Here is a 23819-nt window from a genome sequence, read left to right as displayed (position 1 = left end):
AATATGTACATGTAGGTAGAGTTATTAAAGTGACTATGCATAGATGGGGGGGGGGGCAATAAAAACAGTCTGGGTAGCCATTTGATTAGCTGTTCAGGAGTCTTATGACTTGGGGGTAGAAGCTGTTTAGTAGCCTCTTGGACCTAGAGAATTGGCGATCCGGTACCGCTTGCCGTGCGGTAGCAGAGAGAACAGTCTATGACTAGGGTGGCTGGGGTCTTCCTTCCTCTGACACAGTGATGTATTGGGCCGTACGCACTACCCTCTGTAGCGCCTTGCGGTCGGAGGCCGAGCAGTTGCCATACCAGGTAGTGATGCAACCTGTCAGGATGCTCTTGATGGTGCAGCTATAGAACCTTTTGAGGATCTGAGGACCCATGCCAAATCTTTTCTGTCTTCTGAGGGGGAATCGGTTTCATCGTGCCCTCTTCACAACTGTCTTGGTGTGTTTGGACCATGTTCGTTTGTTGGTGATGTGGACGCCAAGGAACTTGAAGCTCTCAACCTGCTCCATTACAGCCCCGTCGATGAGAATGGGGGCGTGCTCGGTCCTCCTTTTCCTGTAGTCCACAATCATCGTCTTTGTCTTGATCACGTTGAGGAGAGGTTGTTATCCTGGCACCACATGGCCAGGTCTCTGACCTCCTCCCTATAGGCTGTCTCGTCATTGTCGGTGATCAGGCCTACCCCTGTTGTATCATCGGCAAACTTAATGATGGTGTTGGAGTCGTGCCTGGCCGTGCAGTCGTGAGTGAACAGGGAGTACAGGAGGGGACTGAGCACGCACCCCTTGAGGGGCCCCCGTTTTGAGGATCAGCATAGCGGATGTGTTGTTACCTACCCTTACCACCTGGGGGCAGCCCGTCAGGAAGTCCAGGATCCAGTTGCAGAGGGAGGTGTTTAGTCCCAGGGTCCTTAGCTTAGTGATGAGCTTTAAGGGCACTATGGTGTTGAACGCTTAGCTGTAGTCAATGAATAGCATTCTCACATAGGTGTTCCTTTTGTCCAGGTGGGAAAGGGCAGTGTGGAGTGCAATAGAGATTGTATCATCTCTAGATCTGTTGGGGGCGGTATGCAAATTGGAGTGGGTCTAGGGTTTCTGGGATGATTGTGTTGATGTGAGCCATGACCAGCCTTTCAAAGCACTTCATGGCTACAGACGTGAGTGCTATGGGTCAGTAGTCATTTAGGCAGGTTACTTTTTAGTGTTCTTGAGCACAGGACAGTGTAACGAAGGGTCCTCTTTAAACCCCCAGTCCTGGAGATACATATTGTAAAACACTGTCTGTCTGAGCTCAGCTCAACAAGAACTAAAGTCCGCAACTAGTGCTTTGGAAAGACATGACAAGCTAGCTAGCTGAAACATGACTACAGACATGGGCTTTGGAAAGACCACGACAAGCTCCCAAAGCTGGGTATACATTAGGCACCAAAATGGACTGAAACAGGGAGAGACTAACTGAATGTGCCCAATAAGAAAGGCTCTTTTTGTTTTCCATTGCAATATGTTTTTCCAGGGTGTGCACTAATGAATATGACCCAGAAACAGAATTGCACCCAGGCTATTAAATGCAATTATCACCTTTGTGAGTACCACAATGGTCCGAGGTAATTGAACTATTCTGGCCTATCATTAAGACAATTCCAAGAGGACATTTACTGTTAATGGAATGATTGTGTTGCTAGGCGTGGAACTGAAATAAAACGTGAAAACAAAAGTGGCGCGGTTGGACACCAGTGAACGAGGCCCTAGGCCTCAACCACAAGCATGAACATTACTTTACCCTGAGAGAACTTGGGTGTGGCATAATGGTGGTTGACCAAATGGGGCTATAGTGTGTATGGAGGGAGGGGAGGGAGAGAGAGGGGCCTTTCTGGGTAGAGCCTCCAACAATGTATCCCCCCAGCCAGTATCCCCTCATTCATTCCAAGCTTCCCTTGGCCTCAGACAAATATAGGGATCTGGAAAATAGATATCTCTCATACCATCTCTATGGCTGATAGTGAGGGTTTGCAGTGCAGAGATCTCATCTATAGCCCATTACGTGCCTTGTTAGTGGTCTAGTGATCTGGGCCCATATTAAAAACGTGTCTGAGTTAGGAGTACTGATCTAGGATCTAACTTTTAAGTAATAATCATTATAAGTATATGGAATGGGAGGATCTGATCCTAGATCAGCACTCCTACTCTTGGACGATGTGACTTCGGCCCTGGTCAATCAGAATGAAGACACTGTCTGCTCAACCAGCCAACTGGGGTTGGATATTAGATGATGGCAGCCCAGAGTGAGTGTGGACCGAGCAGCCCCCAATGAGCCTAACCCCTCTGGGCTGGCAGTCTTGCTTGGTCACGATCGGCCATACTTGATCGGGCTAGCTCGCTCAAAATAACCTGTCAGCAGCAGAGCTGAAGTTAATATACATGTATAGGGAAGTTCTATAATTAAACCCTCCCTGCGTCTGGGACTTCTGTTAGCCCTCCAGCAGCCAAAGGCCAGGGTGATTACACAGTTCCACAGACCTAACCGGGGCTCCCTGTATTGTAGGCTCGCTGAGCGGTTGGTTGGAAACCAGCATATAATGACAGCTCTTATGTATAGAGAGACTGAATTTGAGTTAAATGGTTCAGATCCACAGCAGCACACCATAGGAAAGCCTACAGGGAGGTAAAACTAGGGTAATGTTTATTCGGCACCAAATAGAGAAAAAAAAAACCCGACTGAAACAGGGAGGGACTATCTGTGCTGGTCCAATGAGAAACGCTCCTTTTTGTTTCTTGTTGCAAAATGTTTTCTGCTGCGTGCCCTAATGAACACAACCCAGTCATTATTCATCTGTTAAATATATCTCCCTGTTATCCAGCCTTTAGGGCAACTCCTGAATCACTATTGATACAGAGACATTTTGGATACAGTGATTGGTCTCACTAACCCGTTTGTCAATGTCATTGTGCTGCAGCTGAACGAATCGGGCGCTGATGGCAGCGATGTAGCTCTGCTGATTGGAGAAGGCCACGCGGCCCGCCCCCTTGGGGTACTTGAGCTCCGGGTCAGTGTCGATGCCGGCGTAGCACACGCCGCCATACAGCCTGTCCATGATCATAGCTAGTTCCACTAGAGGGAGAGAGAGAGAGATGGAGAGAAAGAGATTGCGAGAAAGAGCGAGAGAAAGATGGAGACAGAGCGAGAGAATGTTATGACTGCATGCTTATAGTTTGTCTAAATGAAAATGAAAAAAGTTGAAATTCATTTTTTGGTTGAGACAACCCGATGCGACATTCAACTTGAACAACATTCTTCGCCAATAGTCAGTAACATTCTTGGGACTGTTGTTATAATTAGCATAGGTCACATAGCAGACAGACAGTCAGTGATGTTTGTCCCAAGCATACCACCTAATGGGCCTTGCGTGAATACTTTACATGACCACCAGCTGGCTCACCGCCTGGAAACAAAGTGGATTGCTTTCTCACAGGCACAACTTTATTTGTGATTACAGCCTGCCGGCTACAGTCTATGCTAGTCAGCCTTACACAGACAACCCACCAACTTATCCACTGATCCAACAGGCACTTTGACCAATCCCCTACCTGCACGTAAAGGCCGGGGCACGCCCCCCACAAAGATGGTTTTTCGGGGGTCCAGAGGCTGGGAGCCGTCCATCACAAAGTCACTGTCACTTAGGTTCCAGGGGCGGATCTGGACCTGGAGAAGAGAGATTCATGAAGGACTGTGTCTGACAAGGAATTCACACTCATACCCTTTTCACATGGTTGTAGCAACCTGACCCGTACAACCTTTGTTATTTTCCTTACCAGCACAGTTCCAGCAACTATGGTGAATGTGTAACCAGAATGGCATAGTACCGGTCTGCTTGGCTCAGTAGTGTGAAAAAGGTATTACAGCACAGTATAATACTGTAGCATTCACTTACTGGCTTGTCCTTGATAGTTGGGCTGGAGACACACAGGTAAAGCTTGCCATCTTCCTCAATGCAGGCATCAATCAGGGCCTGGACAGAGGTCTCCTCTTGGAACAGCAGGAAGGCATAGCCTGGGAGAAAAGAAAGAGAAGGAGGAAGTGTTTAAAAAAAAATCCCCATTCACAGTAAGTACATTGTGTACTGTCTATATAGTTATGAATTTGTGAGTGACCAGTTCGGTGACCAGCTCAAGTTAGTGTCTTTTGAAACAAATCTGGACCATCGACGACAGTCTCTAACGGCCCCATAGATTACTTTTAGGGAAAGTGACAAGAGGTAAGTCTAAGAAAGTGAAAATATCCTGTTCTTTTCACGAGTCTATTCATATTCTCAGAGTATCTCCTCTTAAATCTGATCATCTTCAGCATGGTTTCAGAAGACAGGACTGCACACCCAGTACCTTTCTGCCTGAAAGCTGACGCCGCTAAAATGCAAGTCTGTTCCGTTCCACTACTAAAATAGGACACCATACAAACTGTATCAACCTAATACTTTCCAAATATGTTTGGAACATTTTGGGGACAGAGAGATTTGTTCCTGCGGAATGATGAGGTCTGGCTTTGCAGCAGAGAGAGATACACAGAGAGAGAGAGAAAGAAAGAGGTACACAGAGAGCGAGAGAGAAAGCGAGAGGGGAGAGAGCGAGAGGTACACACAGAGAGAGAGAGCGAGAGGTACACACAGAGAGAGAGAGAGCGAGAGGTACACACAGAGAGAGAGAGAGCGAGAGGTACACACAGAGACAGAGACAGAGAGATACACACAGAGAGATACACACAGAGACAGAGCTACACACAGAGACAGAGCTACACACAGAGACAGAGAGATACACAGAGACAGAGCTACACACAGAGACAGAGCTACACACAGAGACAGAGCTACACGCAGAGACAGAGAGATACACACAGAGACAGAGAGATACACACAGAGAGACAGAGAGAGGAATTAGCAGTTGATAGGAAAATAATATATATTGTGTAATCCGAGTGAACAAAAGATCATGATAAAAAGTAAACAAAACAAGACAATAATGTCACATTTGCGGTAGGCAAGGTATCATAGGGGTATTCCATTCAGTGGAATAAGGTACACTCGCCAATAAAGACATTTGCAGCAACTACTAATAGGCTAGCACCCACCAGAGCCATAAATTCAGCAAACATAGCCATCTCTGATGCACATGACTTGACATATGCTAAATTAGGGGGCCATGGTCATGTGAGCAGAACTGTGGAGGCACCAGGGACATGCCGTGGGAAGCAGCAGAACAGGCAGCAGGGTGGAGGGAGGCCCGGGCCCACACGTAGACAGGACATACAGTATGGCGCAGAAGACTGTCAGAGGGGCTGCTTCTGTGTGTGTGTGTGTTTTTTCTGGTGTCAGCTGACTGAGGGGCTACGGCTTTTAAATCTATATATGCTGGAACGCAGAACGCATGGCCGAGGAACAGAGAGAGGGATGAGCAACTGTCGTGTTTTACATTACTCAAAAGGGACTGCTGCTACAGATGGGGAGAGGGAAAAGGAAAGAAAAATACCCCGACGATTCAGTGGACCGTGAAAGTGTGTGTGAGCGAGATCGAGAGTCTACGTGTAAATGTAGGGGTGTGCGTGTGTCAAAGAATGTATAGCTACAAGAATTAGAGCAGGGATGGGCAACTTTGATGGGGGTGGGGGCCACAAAAAAATCTCATGTGGGGACGCAGTTGCTCGTGAACCTGCGTACCCACATTTGCACCCCCCACCGCAATTCTACACATTTTGCCATTGGGGCAGCGAGAAGATTTTGACTTTCATAACTCATTTCATGCAATTCATTAAATAGTACCCACAAAACATCAGTCTCAACGTCAACAGTGAAGAGGTGACTTCTGGATGCTGGCCTTCTAGGCAGAGTTCCTCTGTCCAGTGTCTGTTCTTTTGACCATCTTAATCTTTTATTGGCCAGTCTGAGATATGGCTTTTTCTTTGCAACTCTGCCTAGAAGGCCAGCCTCCTCACTGTTGACGTTGAGACTGGTGTTTTTTGTGGGTACTATTTAACAAAGCTGCCAGTTGAGGACTTGTGAGGTGTCGGTTTCTCAAACTAGACACGCTAATGTACTTGTCCTCTTGCTCAGTTGTGCACTGGGGCCTCCCACTCCTCTTTCCAATTCTGGTTAGAACCAGTTTGCGCTGTTCTGTGAAGGGAGTAGTAGACCGCGTTGTACGAGATCTTAAGTTTGTTTGCAATTTCTCACATGGAATAGCCTTCATTTCTCATAACAAAAATAGACTGATGAGTGTCAGAAGAAAGTGCTTTGTTTCTGGCCATTTGAGCCTGTAATCAAACCCACAAATGCTGATGCTCGAGATACTCAACTAGTCTAAAGAAGGCCAGTTTTATTGCTTCTTTAATCAGGACAACAATTTTCAGCTGTGGTAACATATTTGCAAAAGGGTTTTCTAATGATCAATTAGCCTTTTAAAATAATTATCTTGGATTAGCTAACAGATTGTGCCATTGGAACACAGGAGTGATAGTTGCTGATAATGGGCCTCTGTACGCCAACAGTTGAAGTCGGAAGTTTACATACACTTAGGTTAGAGTCATTAAAACTCGTTTCAACCACTGCACAAATTTCTTGCTAACAAACTATAGTTTTGGCAAGTTGGTTAGGACATCTACTTTGTGCATGACACAAGTAATTTTTCCAACAACTGTTTACAGACAGATTATTTCACTTATAATTCAACGTATAACAATTCCAGTGGGTCAGAAGTTTACATACACTAAGTTGACTGTGCCTTTAAACAGCTTGAAAAATTCCAGAAAATGATGTTATGACTTTAGAAGCTTCTGATAGGGTAATTGATATCATTTGAGTCAATTGGAGGTGTACATGTGGATGTATTTCAAGGGATACCTTCAAACTCAGTGCCTCTTTGCTTGACATCATGGGAAAATCAAAAGAAATCAGCCAAGATCTCTGAAAAAAATATTGTAGACCTCCACAAGTCTGGTTCATCCTTGGGAGCAATTTCCAAACGCCTGAAGGTACCACGTTCATCTGTACAAACAATAGTACGCAAGTATAAACGCCATGGGACCACGCATCCGTCATACCGCTCAGGAGGGAGACGCGTTCTGTCTCCTAGAGATGAACGTACTTTGGTGCGAAAAGTGCAAAACAATCCATGGAACAACAGCAAAGGACGTTGTGAAGATGCTGGAGGAAACCGGTGCAAAAGTATCTATATCCACAGTAAAACGAGTCCTATATCGACATAACCTGAAAGGCCGCTCAGCAATGAAGAAGCCACTGCTCCAAAACCACCATCAAAAAGCCAGACTATGGATTGCAACTGCACATGGGGACAAAGATGTCCTCTGGTCTGATGAAACAAAAAAATAACTGTTCTGCCATAATGACCATCGTCATGTTTGGAGGAAAAAGGGGGAGGCTTGCAAGCCGAAGAACACCATCCAAACTGTGAAGAACGGGGGTGGCAGCATCATGCTGTGGTGGTGCTTTGCTGCAGGCGGGACTGGTGCACTTCACAAAATAGATGGCATCGTGAGGGAGGAAAAGTATGTGGATATATTGAAGCAACATCTCAAGTCAGGAAGTGAAAGCTTGGTCGCAAATGAGTCTTCCAAATGTACAATGACCCCAAGCATACTTCCAAAGTTGTGGCAAAATGGCTTAAGGACAACAAAGTCAAGGTATTGGAGTGGCCATCACAAAGCCCTGACCTCAAGCCCATAGAAAATTTGTGGGCAGAACTGAAAAAGTGTGTGCGAGCAACATGGCCTAGAAACCTGACTCAGTTACACCAGCTCTGTCAGAAGGAATGGGCCACAATTCAGCTTGTGGAAGGCTACACAAAACATTTAACTCAAGTTAAACAACTTAAAGGCAATGCTACCAAATACTAATTGAGTGTATGTAAACTTCTGACCCACTGGGAATGTGATGAAAGAAATAAAAGCTGAAATAAATCATTCTCTCTACTATTATTCTGACATTTCACATTCTGAAAATAAAGTGGTTATCCTAACTGACCTAAGACAGGGAATTACTACTAGGATTAAATGTCAGGAATTGTGAAAAACTGAGTTTAAATGTATTTGGCTAAGGTGTATGTAAACGTCCGACTTCAACTGTATGTAAATATTCCATTATTATAAAAAAAAGTAAATCTGACGTTTCCAGCTACAATCGTCATTTACAACATTAACAATGTCTACACTGTATTTATGAATAATTTGATGTTATTTTATTGGACAAAAAAATGTGCTTTTCTTTCAAAAAAAGTACATTTCTAAGTGACCCCAAACTTTTGAAGCGTAGTGTACAGTCGTGCCCAAAAGTTTTGAGAAAGACACAAATATTAATTTCCACAAAGTTTGCTGCTTCAGTGTTTTTAGATATTTTTGTCAGATGTTACTATGGAATACTGAAGTGTAATTACAAGCATTTCATAAGTGTCAAAGGCTTTTATTGACAATTACATGAAGTTGATGCAAAGAGTCAATATTTGCAGTGTTGACCCTTCTTTGTCAAGACCTCTGCAATCCGCCCTGGCATACTGTCAATTAACTACTGGGCCACATCCTGACTGATGGAAGCCCATTCTTGCATAATCAATGCTTGGAGTTTGTCAGAATTTGTGGGTTTTTCTTTGTCCACCTGCCTCTTGAGGATTGACCACAAGTTCTCAATGGGATTAAGGTCTGGGGAGTTTCCTGGCCACGGACCCAAAATACCGATGTTTTGTTCCCTGAGCCACTTAGTTATCACTTTTGCCTTATGGCAAGGTGCTCCATCATGCTGGAAAAGGCATTGTTCATCACCAAACTGTTCCTGGATGGTCGGGAGAAGTTGCTCTCGGAGGATGTGTTGGTACCATTCTTTATTCATGGTTGTGTTCTTAGGCAAAATTGTGAGTGAGCCCACTCTCTTGGCTGAGAAGCAACCCCACACATGAATGGCCTCAGGATGCTTTACTGTTGGCATGACACAGGACTGATGGTAGCGCTCACCTTGTCTTCTCCGGACAAGCTTTTTTCCAGATGCCCCAAACAATCGGAAAGGGGATTCATCAGAGAAAATGACTTTACCTCAGTCCTCAGCAATCCCTGTACCTTTGCAGAGTATCAGTCTGTCCCTGATGTTTTTCCTGGAGAGAAGTGGCTTCTTTGCTGCCCTTCTTGACACCAGGCCATCCTCCAAAAGTCTTCGCCTCACTGTGCGTGCAGATGCACTCACACCTGCCTGCTGCCATTCCCGAGCAAGCTCTGTACTGGTGGTGCCCCGATCCTGCAGCTGAATCAACTTTAGGAGACGGTCCTGGTGCTAGCTGGACTTTCTTGGGCGCCCTGAAGCCTTCTTCACAACAATTGAACTGCTCTCCTTGAAGTTCTTGATGATCCGATAAATGGTTGACTTAAGTGCAATCTTACAGGCAGCAGTATCCTTACCTGTGAAGCCCTTTTTGTGCAAAGCAATGATGACGGCACATGTTTCCTTGCAGGTAACCATGATTGACAGAGGAAGAACAATGATTCCAAGCACCACCCTCCTTTTGAAGCTTCCAGTCTGTTATTCGAACTCAATCAGCATGACAGAGTGATCTCCAGCCTTGTCCTTGTCAACACTCACACCTGTGTTAACGAGAGAATCACTGACATGATGTCAGCTGGTCCTTTTGTGGCAGGGCTGAAATGCAGTGGAAATGTTTTTTGGGGGATTCAGTTCATTTGCATGGCAAAGAGGGACTTTGCAATTAATTGCAATTCATCTGATCACTCTTCATAACATTCTGGAGTATATGCAAATTGCCATCATACAAACTGAGGCAGCAGATTTTGTGAAAATTATATTTTTTGTCATTCTCAAAACTTTTGGCCACGACTGTATATATTTTTTTTATCCAAACTCGCACGGTCACACACTCTCCCTGTTGTGGATTTAAAAGCATAGGATTGGTGTAAACATTGTCTGGAGGGAGGTTCCACCATTGTTAATGGACAAGTTAACTTTTTTTTCAAACAAATCTGTATTTTTGATGTAAATGGAATGTTATAAATGGCATGTCCAGACACTTTTTTAGAGATTTCCCTCTCTGACAATTTCTTGGCCTTCTTTATTGAAAACAGAGGATCTCTGCTGTAACGTGACACTTTCTAAGGCTCCCATAGGCTCTCAGAAGGCGCCAGAACGTTGAATGATGACTTTGCTGTCCCTGGCTGAAAAACAGTAGCGCATTTGGATAGTGGTCGATCTGAGAACAATGAGACGGGTGCGCGCGTGCACATGAAGAGTCCATTTTAGATTTTCAGTCTTTGAACGAAAAAGACGTCTCCCGGTCGGAATATTATCGCTATTTTTACGAGAAAAATCGCATAAAAATTGATTTTAAACAGCGTTTGTACGGTAATGGAATATTTTGAATTTTTTTGTCACGATACGTGTCCGCGCGTCACCGTTCGGGTAGTGTCTTGAACGCAAGAACAAAACAGAGGATATTTGAACATAACTATGGATTATTTTGAACCAAAACAACATTTGTGGATGAAGTAGAAGTCCTGGGAGAGCATTCTGACGAAGAACAGCAAAGGTAATCCAATTTTTCTTATAGTAAATTTGAGTTTGGTGAGTGCCAAACTTGGTGGGTGTCAAAATAGCTAGCCTGTGATGGCCGGGCTATCTACTCAGAATATTGCAAAATGTGCTTTCACCGAAAAAGCTATTTTAAAATCGGACACCGCGATTGCATAAAGGAGTTCTGTATCTATAATTCTTAAAATAATTGTTATGTTTTTTTGTGAACGTTTATCGTGAGTAATTTAGTCAATTCACCGGAAGTTTTCGGTATGTTTGCTAGTTCTGAACGTCACATGCTAATGCAAAAAGCTGGTTTTTGATATAAATATGAACTTGATTGTTATACAATACATGCATGTTTTGTTCAATGTCCTAGGAGTGTCATCTGATGAAGATCATCAAAGGTTAGTGCTGCATTTAGCTGTGGTTTTGGTTTTTGTGACATTATATGCTAGCTTGAAAAATGGGTGTGTGATTATTTCTGGCTGGGTACTCTGACAATCTAATGTTTTGCTTTCGTTGTAAAACCTTTTTGAAATCAGACAATGTGGTTAGATTAACGAGAGTCTTGTCTTTAAAATGGTGTAAAATAGTCATATGTTTGAGAAATTGAAGTAATAGCATTTCTAAGGTATTTGAATATCGCGCCACTCGATTCCACTGGCTGTTGACTATGTGGGACGATTTCGTCCCACATACCCTAGAGAGGTTAAAATTATTAATTTGGGAGTGTTTGAATCCTTTGTTCATGCTTCATCTGTGCCCCTGCAACTGGAGAACGAGCATGAGGAAGCCTATATCTGGTGGGTTAAGTTTCATAAAAACAAACGAAATCGCAAAAACAGAGTGTCTGGACACTTCTATCGCATGCCATGTACATCCAAGATACAGATTTGGTTAAGGATGGGACCCTTTTTTTCAATTTTCGCCTAAAATGACCCAAATCTAACTGCCTGTAGCGCAGGACCTGAAGCAAGGATATGCATGTTCTTGATAACATTTGAAAGGAAACACTTTGAAGTTTGCAGAAATGTGAAATTGATGTATGAGAATATAATACATTAGATCTGGTAAAAGATCATACAAAGAAAAAAAACATGCGTTTTTTTGGTACCATCATCTTTGAAATGCAAGAGAAAGGACAATGTATTATTCCAGCCCAGGGGCAATTTCAATTTTGACCACTAGATGGCAGCAGTGTATGTGCAAAATTTAAGACTGATCCAATGAACCACTGTATTTCTGATCAAATGTTGTATCAAGACTGCCCTAATTGGTTTAAGATATTTTCAAGTTCATAATTGTGCACTCTCCTCAAACAATAGCATGGTATTCTTTCACTGTAACAGCTACTGTAAATTGCACAGTGCAGTTAGATTAACAAGAATTTAAGCTTTCTGCCCATATCAGATATGTCTATGTTCTGGGATTTTTTGTTTGTTACTTACAACCTCATGCTAATCACATTAGCCTACGTTAGCTCAACCGTCCCGCAGATGGGGGGGGGGGCACCGATCCCGTAGAGGTTGAGTACATTTGTCTTTTAATAAATCCATGGGAGAAAGTATGCAAGTGTGCACACTTCAGGGGAAGGGGAATTCGGGCCAGACAGGCAGGCAAGCCGCAGTGCAGAGGCTTACTAAACCAGAGAAGGAGAGGAGAGCACTGCAGTGGCTCGTGCCTGAGATTTATAGAGCTTAACTGCTGAGCTCCCGACCGCGCCAAGGGGGGAAAGGAAAACATACAGCCAGGCAGAGTTTTGGGCTGTAAGGAATTCCTTTTAAAGATAAACGACAGGTCCGGTTACCTCACGGTCCTACGGCTAACAAAATGACACACGACCAGGACCGCGCAACTCTTTCCCTCGCCGACGGCCAACACTGTCTCACCAAGCACTCGCCAAACACCAACACATGACCTCACAAACAAGCCCCTGCAATTTCACACCTTGACTCCAAAAGTTCCAAGACTCCGCTGTACAAACAATGACCAATTTTCCACTTAATTGACTAACTCCTCTTGGGAGCACAGGGCATCCACCGTGGCTCTCCAAGTCAACTTACTTCACTAATCAATAGCCAACATCAACATTACCTCAAAATACAGCAGTCATTTTTTGACAGTCAGTTTCCTACAATCACAGTTTAAATGATGAGACTCGCTGTGAGACTCGTTTCAAAGTACAGACATCCTCATCAAGGTTAATGTTTCCTGATTCAGGAACTAGTGAATCTTCCCAGATTTTCATCCCTGAGAGAGGGGTGCAGAACTCGCCCCTGCAGACTGGTCTGGCCTGTATTAATAAAGCATCTTAGAGTAAGAGTTCTGATCTAGGATCAGGTCCCTGCGGTCTTATTCATTATGCTCTGAAAGGCAAAACTGATCCTAGAGTAGCGCCTACTCTGCGACCCTTTATGGATACAGGCCCAGGACTAGTAGATAATAAATCAGTGAGTACTATCTGTGAAGGATGGAGAGCAGACTCTGGCAAAGCTCATCAGCAAAATCTTGACATAAAAATCTGTTATTTTCCAGTGTGGAAGCTGTCTCAGTTGATCATGACTGAAACATACAGCCGAGCTGCCCTGCTGATATTATATATCCTCATAACAAAAAGGAGGAAAGAAGGGGGGAGGACATGGAGGAGAAGAGGGGTGAAGAAGAGCGGAAGAGAAGAGAGAGAGCAGACATGACATACAGCCAAGCTGCCCTGAAAGTAGGCCTATATAATCTAATGAGAGAAAGAGGGAGAGATATGGAGGAGAAGATGGGTGAAGAGAGAGCAGACAAACCCACAGGGAGCTGTAACTCTGTCACTGAAAGTAAATAAATGCCCCGCTGACAGCAGCTTACATGTGGAGAGGAAGGAGGGAGGAGAGCAAGTCGGGAGGGGAAGAGAGAGACAAACATCTGCTTTCCTAAAACAAATAGGCATGGGAGCGTGACGAGAGCACAGGCAGCCGAGACCAGGGGAGGTGAAATGAAGCTTCACTAATCATCTCAATTTGTGAGAAATCCCTCAATGCATCCTCGATCATCCTCCCCCCCACACATCTTCTCAGTACCATGAGTAGAGATCGCTAAACCCATCCTAGAGGTGAGGGCACTGCAAATGGAGCTTCAGTGGCATCATTACAGAGTGGCCTGACTATCTGCCCCCCTAGCCAGGGGTGGGTGCTCTGTCCTATTGTGCCAGCCTATGCCTGCCTCATCCAACAACAGCGTAGATAAGCTCCTGGCATCCAGGCTCTGACACAGACACATTATCCTAAAAGCAGCCACTCGAAAAACCCCAAAGGAGCCCCCTTCTTTCCTCCCGCGTTCCGCTCTACCTCCGTACTGAGCGGACAGAAATAGCTTCAGCAGCGTTTGGAGCTCGTCTCCAACGGTGACGCCTGGGACTACAGGCCAGGGCTCATTGAGCAGGTGTGAGCAGCACCACCGTCATGGTGAGCTCATCGGTTGGTGACATCAGCCAGCAGGCAGACAGTCCCCATTCTCTCATCCTGCCTAAGCCCAACCCGATCACCATTGGACAAAGGTACTAGGAAGTTTAGGAACAGTGCAGTGGCCCTGTGAACTGACCTCAGGCCTGTTCATCAGGGATAACTGCCTGTCTGGCCCCTGGCTTGCAACTGATCCCAGTTTAGACCCTTGATGGACCCTGCCCAGGCCTGGGAGCCACAACATGATTCATCCTAATCTCCCAAACCAAAAACTATTACATAATTGCACAGAGACACATACCTGCTCATTTTAATGTGACACAGGATTGAAAGAAGTGACTACTAAGTTCCATTAGATCAGCATGGAACCATTTTTAATATGGGGAGAGATTGATGACCGCTTGATGGGAATCCCACATCTGAGAAACACCCATTACAGGCAAAAACCTGAGAAAATTACAAGCAGGAAGTGGCCTGTCTGACAATTTGTAGTCCTTCTGTTGCATCTCTATCGAAATTACAGTATCTGTGCTGTTACATGACACTTTCTAAGGCTTCCATTGGCTCTCTAAAGCCTTCAGAAACCGGATTGACGCGTCTCCTGTCTCCGGGCAGATAACAGGAGCAGAGTTTGTCAGTGGACTGCCTGGTGACAGAGAGACTGGAGATGCGCGTTCACGAGACCTCGCCATTTTTTTTCTTTAACTCTGAATGAATACAACGTTGTCCGGTTGGAATATTATCGCTATTTTATGAGAAAAATAGCATAAAAATTGATTTTAAACAGCGTTAGACATGCTTCTAAGTACGGTAAAGGAACATTTTGACATTTTTTTGTCACGAAATGAGTTCTCGCATTACACTTTGGATAGTGACCTGAACGCACGAACAAAACGGAGGTATTTGGACATAACTATGGATTATTTGGAACCAAAACATTTGTTGTTGAAGTAGAAGTCCTGGGAGTGCATTCTGACGAAGAACAGCAAAGGTAATCCAATTTTTCTAATAGTAATTGTGAGTTTAGGTTTCCCCAAACTTGGTGGGTGTCAAATTAGCTAGCATACCCACCAAAAACTTCCGGTGAATTTACTAAATTACTCATCATAAACGTTGACAAAATACATAAATTATTTTAAGAATTATAGATACAGAACTCCTTTATGCAATCACTATGTCAGATTTTAAAATAGCTTTTCGGTGAAAGCACATTTTACAATATTCTGAGTACATAGCTCAGCCATCACGGCTAGCTATTTTGACACCCGCCAAGTTTGGGGCACAATAAACTCAGAATTAGTATTAGAAATATTGTATTACCTTTGCTGATCTTCGTCAGAATGCACTCCCAGGACTGCTACTTCCACAAGAAATGTTGTTTTTGTTCCTAATAATCCGTATTTATGTCCAAATACCTCCTTTTTGTTTGTGCGTTCAGAGCAGTATCCAAAGGGTAACGCGTGAGCGCGGAACCAGAGACGAAAAGTCAAAATGTTCCATTACTGTACTTAGAAGCATGTCAAACGCTGTTTAAAATCAATCTTTATGGTATTTTTCTCGTAGAAAAGCGATAATATTCCAACCGGACAATAGCGTATTCATTTCAGAAGAAAAATAAGGAAAGGTGCGCTCACGTGACCACGCATTTCCAATCCCTTTGTCCTCCAGCAGTCCACTCAGTAACTGAGCTCCTATATTCTGCCCGGTTACTGGATGCGTATGAAACAACTTTCGGAGGGCTTTTGACAGCCAATGGAAGCCTTAGGAAGTGCAACGTGACCCCTAAGTATTTGTAGTTTCTCTAGGGATTCAAAAGTAGAACTACAGTTCTCAGACCTTACACTTCCTGGTTGAAATCTTCTCAGGTTTTTGCCTGCCATATGAGTTCTGTTATACTCACAGACACCATTCAAACAGTTTTAGAAACTTGAGTGTTTTCTATCCAAATCTAATGCATATTCTATTTCCTGGGCAAGAGTAGTAACCAGTTTAAATTGGGTACGTTTTTCATCCGGCCGTGAAAATACTGCCCCCTAGCCCCAAGAGGTAAAACATAGGTGGCCCAACACTACATTACAACACCAACAAACGTGGGAAATTACAACAAGCGGAGGTGTTTTCCTTGTGGCTTACCAAGTCTTCCCTCCCTCCCTTACAAGGAATTCTCTGACTTTCAAACCTAACTTATTCCCCTAAAAGGATGCTGCATTTTCCCCTCGTGAGCTTAGGAATACTGGAGAGCCCCGAGCTGAGGCCTATTGAAAATAAAGTGTACACTCCACCCCCCCAAAAAGGAAAATCCAAAATGAGCGCGGGAAGAAACAGGCAATTTTCACAGCTTCCCCAGATGCAGCGTATTACCATATGCCTGAGGAACGTCAGCCATTTCCAACCCTCTGCTTTAATAGTTTCCTTAATGACACATTGAAGTGTGTGTGTGTGGAGGGGCGGCGGAGTGACGTGATACAGGTACAGGGGCCTGGAAGGAAGGGTCCTCTCTGCTATGGTCAACTGTCCAAATGAAACCCAAGAGGGCCGGTGGCCAGGGGCAGGAGAAAGCCTTTGCACTCTCCCAGTATTGACAGAAAAACTCTTTCTCCTCTGATCTGAGTGCTCTGGGCCCTTCAGGAGCCTGTAGTGAGACACCACAGAGGGTGTGTGTGTGAGTGTTTGTTTTTCTATCCCTGAAATAGCAGCAGGGGGCCATATAAATAAATAGACGCCTCAACTCGAGACCTGGGTGATCCTTGAATTCTGGGTATCGTAAACCTTCACACATAACCCATGCCTTAGCAGTACAGCATGATCTCTCTGAGACAATGACTGAACAATACCATCTGTTACTGTGGACTGGTAAAGGAATTGTTGATTGGTTAATGTCGTTGGTTAATCCTATGTCAGGAGTTGGTCTTCCACAAACATTCCTATATTGCTTAATTGAATAAGGTTATTTTACAGACCGGTGTTAACAAACTGTTCTTACCTTTAGGTGGAAAGTAGGACTTGCTCTCGGCTTTGTGGGGCCAATCCACAACCAGGTGTCCATAGCGACGGAAGCTGTTGGTGATCTCATCTATAGAAAAAAAAATGTAAATAAAATGACCATGGTCATGGAGCAATTTCCCATGGAAACTACACAGAACTAAAATATAAATGCAACATCTAAAGTGTTGGTCGCATGTTTCATGAGCTGAAATAAAAGATCCCAGAAATGTTCCACACGCACAAAAAGTTTATTTCGCTCAAATTTTGTGCACAAATTTCTTTACATCCCTATTAGTGAGCATTTCTCCTTTGCCAGGAGAATCCATCTCCCTGACAGGTGTGGCACATCAACAAGCTGATTAAACAGCATGATCATTACACAGATGCACCTTGTGCTGGGGACAATAAAAGGCCACTCTAAAATGTGCAGTTGTTTCACACAATACAGTGCCACAGATGTCACAAGTGTTGAGGGAGGGTGCAATTGGCATGCTGACTGCAGGAATGTTCACTGGAGTTGTTGGCAGAGAATTGAATAAACATTTCTCTACCATACTGCACCTCCAATGTTTTTTTGTTGTTGATAATGTGGTAGTACGTCCAACCGGCCTCACAACCGCAGACCACGTCTATGGCGTGGTGTGGACGAGCGGTTTGCTGATGTCAACATTGTCAACAGAGTGGTGGTGGGGTTATGGTATGGGCAGGCATAACCTATGGCCAACGAACACAATTCCATTTTAAATCAATGGTAATTCAAATGCACAGAAATACTGTGACGGGTTTCTAAGGTCCAATCGGAGGCCCATTTATTTTAAAGTATATGTGACCAACAGATGCATATCTGTATTCCTAGTCATGAAATCCATAGATTAGGGCCCTAATGAATTTATTTCATCGGGCTGATTTGCTCATATGAACTGTAACTCAGTTAAAATCTTTGAAATAGTTGCATGTTGCACTTATATTTTTGTTCTGTATATTTGTCCACATGATGCGCAATTGCATATCAAGCAAGCCATCAAAAATGTTGTCTACCCTCACTGTATGCTATCAACAATACCAAAATGCTCGTTTTTCAAATGCTTTCCAGTTTACTGCATTTTTATATGTATTTGTTTTATTTAACCTTAAATTTAACTAGGCAAGTCAGTTAAGAACCTATTTACAATGATGACCAAACCCGGACAACGCTGGGCCAATTGTGCGCCGCCCTATGGGACTCCCAATCACGGCCGAATGTATTACAGCCTGGATTCAAACCAGGGACTGTAGTGACGCCTCTTGCACTGAGACGCAATGCCTTAGACCGCTGCGCCACTCGGAAGCCCTATTAAACCCTTGTATTGTGGCAACTCATGAATATTCCAAGAGGCCATGGGCACGCATTGTTCACTAATTCTCAGTGTGTTTTTTTGCATGTTTTGTATTCTGTGTTTGTGCGCGTGTTTACTCATGTGCACGTCTGAGCCACATTGAGCCGTGTCACCATTCCAGATTCCCATTGTCCTGCTATGCCCTCAGGCCCTACTCACACTCTGTGAGATAACACGCTATCACATCTGCTGCCAGACTGACTGCCAGCTCACTGCCACAAACCCACAGAGCATTACCAGTCAGTCCACAGGCCCAGAGAACCAGCTCCATGACTGAAACCAGCCCTTTAGGGTTGAAGGGAAAGGGGATACCTAGTCAGTTGCAAAACTTCATTCATTTAACCCCTCCGAATCAGAGAGGTGCTGCCTTAAATCAACATCCTCGTCATCGTGTGTCCAGGGAGCAGTTGTTCTTAGGGGTTAACTGCCTTGCTCAAGGGCAGAACGGCAGATTTGTCCACCTTGCCGGTTCGGGGATTCGAACCAGTGACGTTTCGATTACTGGTCCAATGCTCTTAACCGCTAGGCTACCTGTCACCCATTTAGCCCACTGAACCAGCAGACCACCAAAATACATCTGTAGACCCTCATCTGGCTTGTAAATCCCTCCTCCCTATCCAAGCCTGCACAAAACCCCTAAACGTATTAATCACGTGCCATACAGCTCATGGACATTCTATGAGGAAATATAGTGAATGTACAGTAAGGTGCTAGCCTGGTCCAAGAACTGTTTGTGCTGTCTTGCCAACTTCTATGGTCGTTGCCACGGCAAACACTGACAATGACCATAGGAGATGGCAAGACAACACAAACAGATTTGGGACACAGGCTAGTGCCACTGCCATCTGTCTGCACCTTCATCTATGTCAGGGGGCAGGCCTCCAACAAACACCTTCCTGGAGTAGCGCTCCATCCGCTCTTCGTTCTGACAGCGCGTGGGCGAGTTCAACCCCGGGGTCAGAGAGGGGTCACCGTGCCCGTCGTCCAGGAAACCGTCCTCAAAGGGAAAGAGTGAAGAGCGACCTTGAAAGAGAGAGGGGAGCGAGAGAGGGGGGGGAATTGAGAGGGAAAGAGAGAGAACAAGCAAGGATAACAGGGAGAAGAGAGAGGCACAGAACAGAAGAGAAGACAGGGAGGATATGAAAGAGAGAGAGAGAGAGAGATGGTGTTGTTATAACTGGTAACAATAGCAGTCTCCTTACAGAGGAAGGTCAAATCACCATCATACTGCTGCATTCTTCAAACATTGTGGGCCTGCCTGCCTCCTCGGGTGAGACACCAGTTTTTTTTATTTTTTCTCAGGTCACCTATGTCCAAAAAGTAAACAAATAATGTTATTTATGTTTTTGAAAATAATCTTCGGCATGAAATCATTTTTTGCTGTGTAATCTTAAACAACTAAACCAGGTAGAGTATGTAGAAAATATAATTGACCTATACATCTTTAAATAAGATCCGCTGAGAACTAACAATCACCAAAGTAGAGTCAGAGTGACACTAAAATTCCAATAATGATGCATTCAGGAATATTTTTGTCATATCATGGGGCTCTCACCAATTTTGTTATGTTTGAGTCACTCAGATAGCATAAGCCATAGCAAAATTTGTAGAATTGCAGGAAATTAGCTTTAAAAAACAGCAACATTTTGTCAATGCGGCCAATCCGGCACCTCTGCCACACCCACCATTTACGTCGCATTTTGACCCAGAAAAAAAAAACGGAGTCCTTCATAGCCTTCTTACACCAAATAGACCCTTGCTCCTGCAGGCAATAGGAACAAGGGGTGGAGAGTGCAGGAGGGATGGCAGGCAAGACGGCGGACCATTTGGCACAGCAGTAGATTACCACTTACAGGTGAGAGCAAAGAGGACTGTGTACTGACTGAATGGAGCAGCATGTATCTAAGATCTGGAGGTAGACAATGTCAGAGGCCTCTGTTAAGCGTAGGCTACTGTACATATATGTTTACTTCCCATGCTAACAGGCACACAGGTATAGACAAATACAGGAGGACTGACAAAGATAATAAGCGTCCGATTTGATCGCTGAGTCATAAGCGCCATGTACAAGTGGACTAATGAACTGCCAACAGCCAGACTTAAGTCCTATAATTCTTAGATACAACAAATGCAACCAGTGAAACAACTAAGTTTCAAATGTTACCAGGGTTTTCCTCAGTGAGAAAATAGGAATTAGTTGAACACTCCAAATCAGAGAATAGCATGTCCGCAGCACCCATTCCTTCTATTCAGGACATAAATAGTTTCTGAGTCAGTGTACTTCAATGTTTTTATGATACCTTGTAAAGAAACATGTATTTTTAAACTGCTCCAAATGGACTTGGTTCTATACATGTCAATTCATTAATAATACACAAGCAGTAGCCAATACAGATGCCTATACCATATAAAATCAAGCTTAGCACAATGACTCAGAATACTAGAGAGAAAACAAAACAAAATTTGGAAGTACAATGCATTCAGTAAGAATTCAGACCCATTCCCCACATTTTGTTAGATTACAGCCGCATTCTAAAATGAATTACATTTTTTAAATCCTCAATCTACACACAATACCCCATAATGACAATTTCTGGCAAATGTATAAAATACCTTAATTACATAAGTATTCAGACATTTTGTTATGAGACTCGAAAATTGAACTCCGGTGCATCCTGTTTCCATTGATCATCCTTGAGATGTTTCTACAACTTGATTGGAGTCCACCTGTGGTAAATTTAATTGATTGGACATGATTTGGAAAGACACACACCTGTCTATATAAAGTCCCACAGTTGACAGTACATGTAACAGCAAAAACCAAGCCATGAGTTTGAAGGAACTGTCCGTAGAGCTCCGAGACAGGATTGTGTCGAGACACAGATCTGGGGAAGGGTACAAACAAATGTCTGCAGCATTGAAATTCCGCAAGAACACAGTGGCCTCCCTCATTCTTAAATGGAAGAAGCTTGGAACCACGGAGCAATCGGGGGAGAAGGGCCTTGGTCATGGAGGTCACTCTGACAGAGCTTCAGAGTTCCACTGTGGAGATACGAGAACCTTCCAGAAAGACCACCATCTCTGCAGCACTCCACCAATCAGGCCTTTATGGTAGAGTGACCAGATGGAAGCCACTCAGTAAAAGGCACATGACAGCTCACTTGGAGTTTGCAAAAGGCACCTAAAGGACTCTCAGACCATGAGAAACAAGATTCTCTGGAGGATTCTCATCAGGTCTGGAGGAAACCTGGTACCATCCCTACGGTGAAGCATGGTAGTGGAAAAATCATGCTGTGGGGGATGTTTTTCAGTGGCAGGGACTGGGAGACAAGTCAGGATCGAGGGAAAGATGAACGGAGCAAAGTACAGAGAGATCCTTGATGAAAACCTGCTTCAGAGCGCTCAGGACCTCAGACTGGGGCGACGGTTCACCTTCCAACAACAACCCTAATCACACAGCCAAGACAACGCAGGAGTGGCTTCGGGACAAGTCTCTGAATGTCCTTGAGTGGCCCAGTCAGAGCCCGGACTTGAACCCGATCGAACATCTCTGGAGAGACCTGAACATATCTGTGCAGCGACGCTCCCCATCCAACCTGACAGGGAGGCTGTAATTGCTGACGAAGGTGCTTCAACAAAGTACTGAGTAAAGGGTCTGAATACTTGTGATAAAAACATTTTTTTATACATATGCTAAAATGTATAAAAATCTGTTTTTGCTTTGTCATTATGGGGTACTGTGTGTATATTTTTCTTAATCCATTTATAATAAGGCTATAACGTAACAAAAAGTGAAAAAAGTCAAGGTGTCTGAATCCTTTCCGAATGTACTGTAATGTGATCATCCACCTCTCCCCAACTTCATTAAATGCAATGACGTCAAAAAAAAAAGTGTAAATTAAAATGATTTCATCCAATCACGGCACAGACGAAGGCAGATCATGTGACTTCACACTAGAACCCTCAGCCCTGGAAAGAGACACATCCGTACGGACAGACAAGCAATTGTGCTCGTGCATCCTATTCACTTGGCAAGCAGAAACGCAGTCAAATTCCGAAAGTTACCTCTTCTGCGGCCATAGCTCCTGGCTGCTTGTGAACAGTGGGAGAAGAAGAGAGAGAGAGAGAGAGAGAGAGATCGAGGGAGAGAGAGACAGAGGGGTATGGAAAGGAGAGGGACAGAGACATGGGTTTTGTGGGAAGACAACCAGGCAGAACATCACCAAGGCAACAGTGAAACCACAGACGGCCACACCTAATCATCAGCGATGGAGGGAAACAAGGCTTCATTATGGGTTAGCTGGCAGTAGCCCACAGGAAACCTGCTACTCCTGGGCTAGACTAGACTAGAGTAGGATGAGCGATGTTATAATTCGCCTTACTACTGAGAAATATATTCACCTGCAATGACTGAACCATATTATGGAGATTATAATCAGGCAATAAACACGGACTACTACCTAGCTCACGTTTACTCTCATTTCTGCCCAGCGTCAATATGTATGAATGTGGTTGATAAAGCGACGTGCATAGGACAGACAGATGTCATTAGTCATTATCATGAACTAGTGAAACAGAATCAATCCAGTGGGACATTTCCACTCCCAGCTGCCCTGTGGATGGAGCCATGAAAGTGCCAGCCTGAGTCTCACAGTCCAGACAGAAAAACTGTTAGAGGATGACTGCCCTACCATGTGATAGGGTTGGCTGGCAGATTTCAATTTAGTGAACATGCCAAAAATGTACAGCAGACAGAGATAAGCCTTTGTGCCCTTTCTATCCATTTCATTAGTTGCGGTGTTCGTGGGCTTTCAGAACAAACCTTTGACGTGTTATCTAGAGTTTAGGAAACACAGTAGCAAAGGACTTACATGAAAGCCCACAACAAATGCGTTGTTTGGTATGGGTGCGTTTTCACACGTTACATTTCTAAAAACCTTCCTTGAACGCTCCTAACATGCCTGAATAGGAGCCTTGCTGTGGCTGAGAAAAAGGCCTACAAGAGGCAAATAGAGTCTATAACGTTAACGCCAGTAGACAGTGCGGAGGGGCTTCTGATAATACATCCCTAAACAGACCTTCTTACAGTCAAATGTCACAGAGAACACAGTCTTCTCCTAAAAACCAATATGGGGACTTCCATTGTGCTGGTGCCCTTTTGCCCCCCCCCTCCCTCCAGCTCTTGACAGAGACATTGTACCCAGACCTTTTCTCTTACTGGGTTTCATTAAAACTCTGGCTCGTCTCACGAGAACACAGTTGTTCAGACCAACGTTCTCCGTTTTATTCTCCCACCGTCAGGGCCTTAGGAGAGACAAAGGCGCCTAGCAACAAGGGGAAAATGGTAGAAGGGTGGAACCCACTGATCTAGTGTAGACTAGTAAGTACTGTTGGGAAACTGTCAGTCACTGTGGTGAGGGAGAATAAGATGAGGAGGATGAGA

The 23819-nt window shown here is 44.3% G+C and overlaps 1 protein-coding gene across 7 annotated transcripts in view; it reads right to left on the bottom strand.

Annotated features, from left to right (window-relative positions):
• Positions 1-23819, bottom strand: part of LOC106576796 (cytoplasmic polyadenylation element-binding protein 3) — a 68129-nt gene that overhangs the window by 6395 nt on the left and 37915 nt on the right. For 5 of the 7 annotated variants that reach the window (XM_014154210.2, XM_014154213.2, XM_014154212.2 and 2 more), the window contains 6 exons: positions 22442-22465; positions 19232-19399; positions 16999-17088; positions 3934-4052; positions 3590-3704; positions 2932-3113 (listed from right to left, as the gene is read on the bottom strand). In XM_014154210.2, the coding sequence (XP_014009685.1) occupies positions 2932-3113; positions 3590-3704; positions 3934-4052; positions 16999-17088; positions 19232-19399; positions 22442-22465 (698 nt within the window). The remainder of the gene's footprint in view (positions 1-2931; positions 3114-3589; positions 3705-3933; positions 4053-16998; positions 17089-19231; positions 19400-22441; positions 22466-23819) is intronic. The other 2 variants (XM_014154208.2, XM_014154214.2) reach the window with 1 other exon arrangement.

This window comes from Salmo salar, chromosome ssa18 (assembly GCF_905237065.1).
Source record: "Salmo salar chromosome ssa18, Ssal_v3.1, whole genome shotgun sequence".
Taxonomy (NCBI): Eukaryota; Metazoa; Chordata; class Actinopteri; order Salmoniformes; family Salmonidae; genus Salmo; species Salmo salar.
Note: the sequence above shows the minus strand (reverse complement) of the source record. Positions and strands in the feature narration are given on the sequence as shown.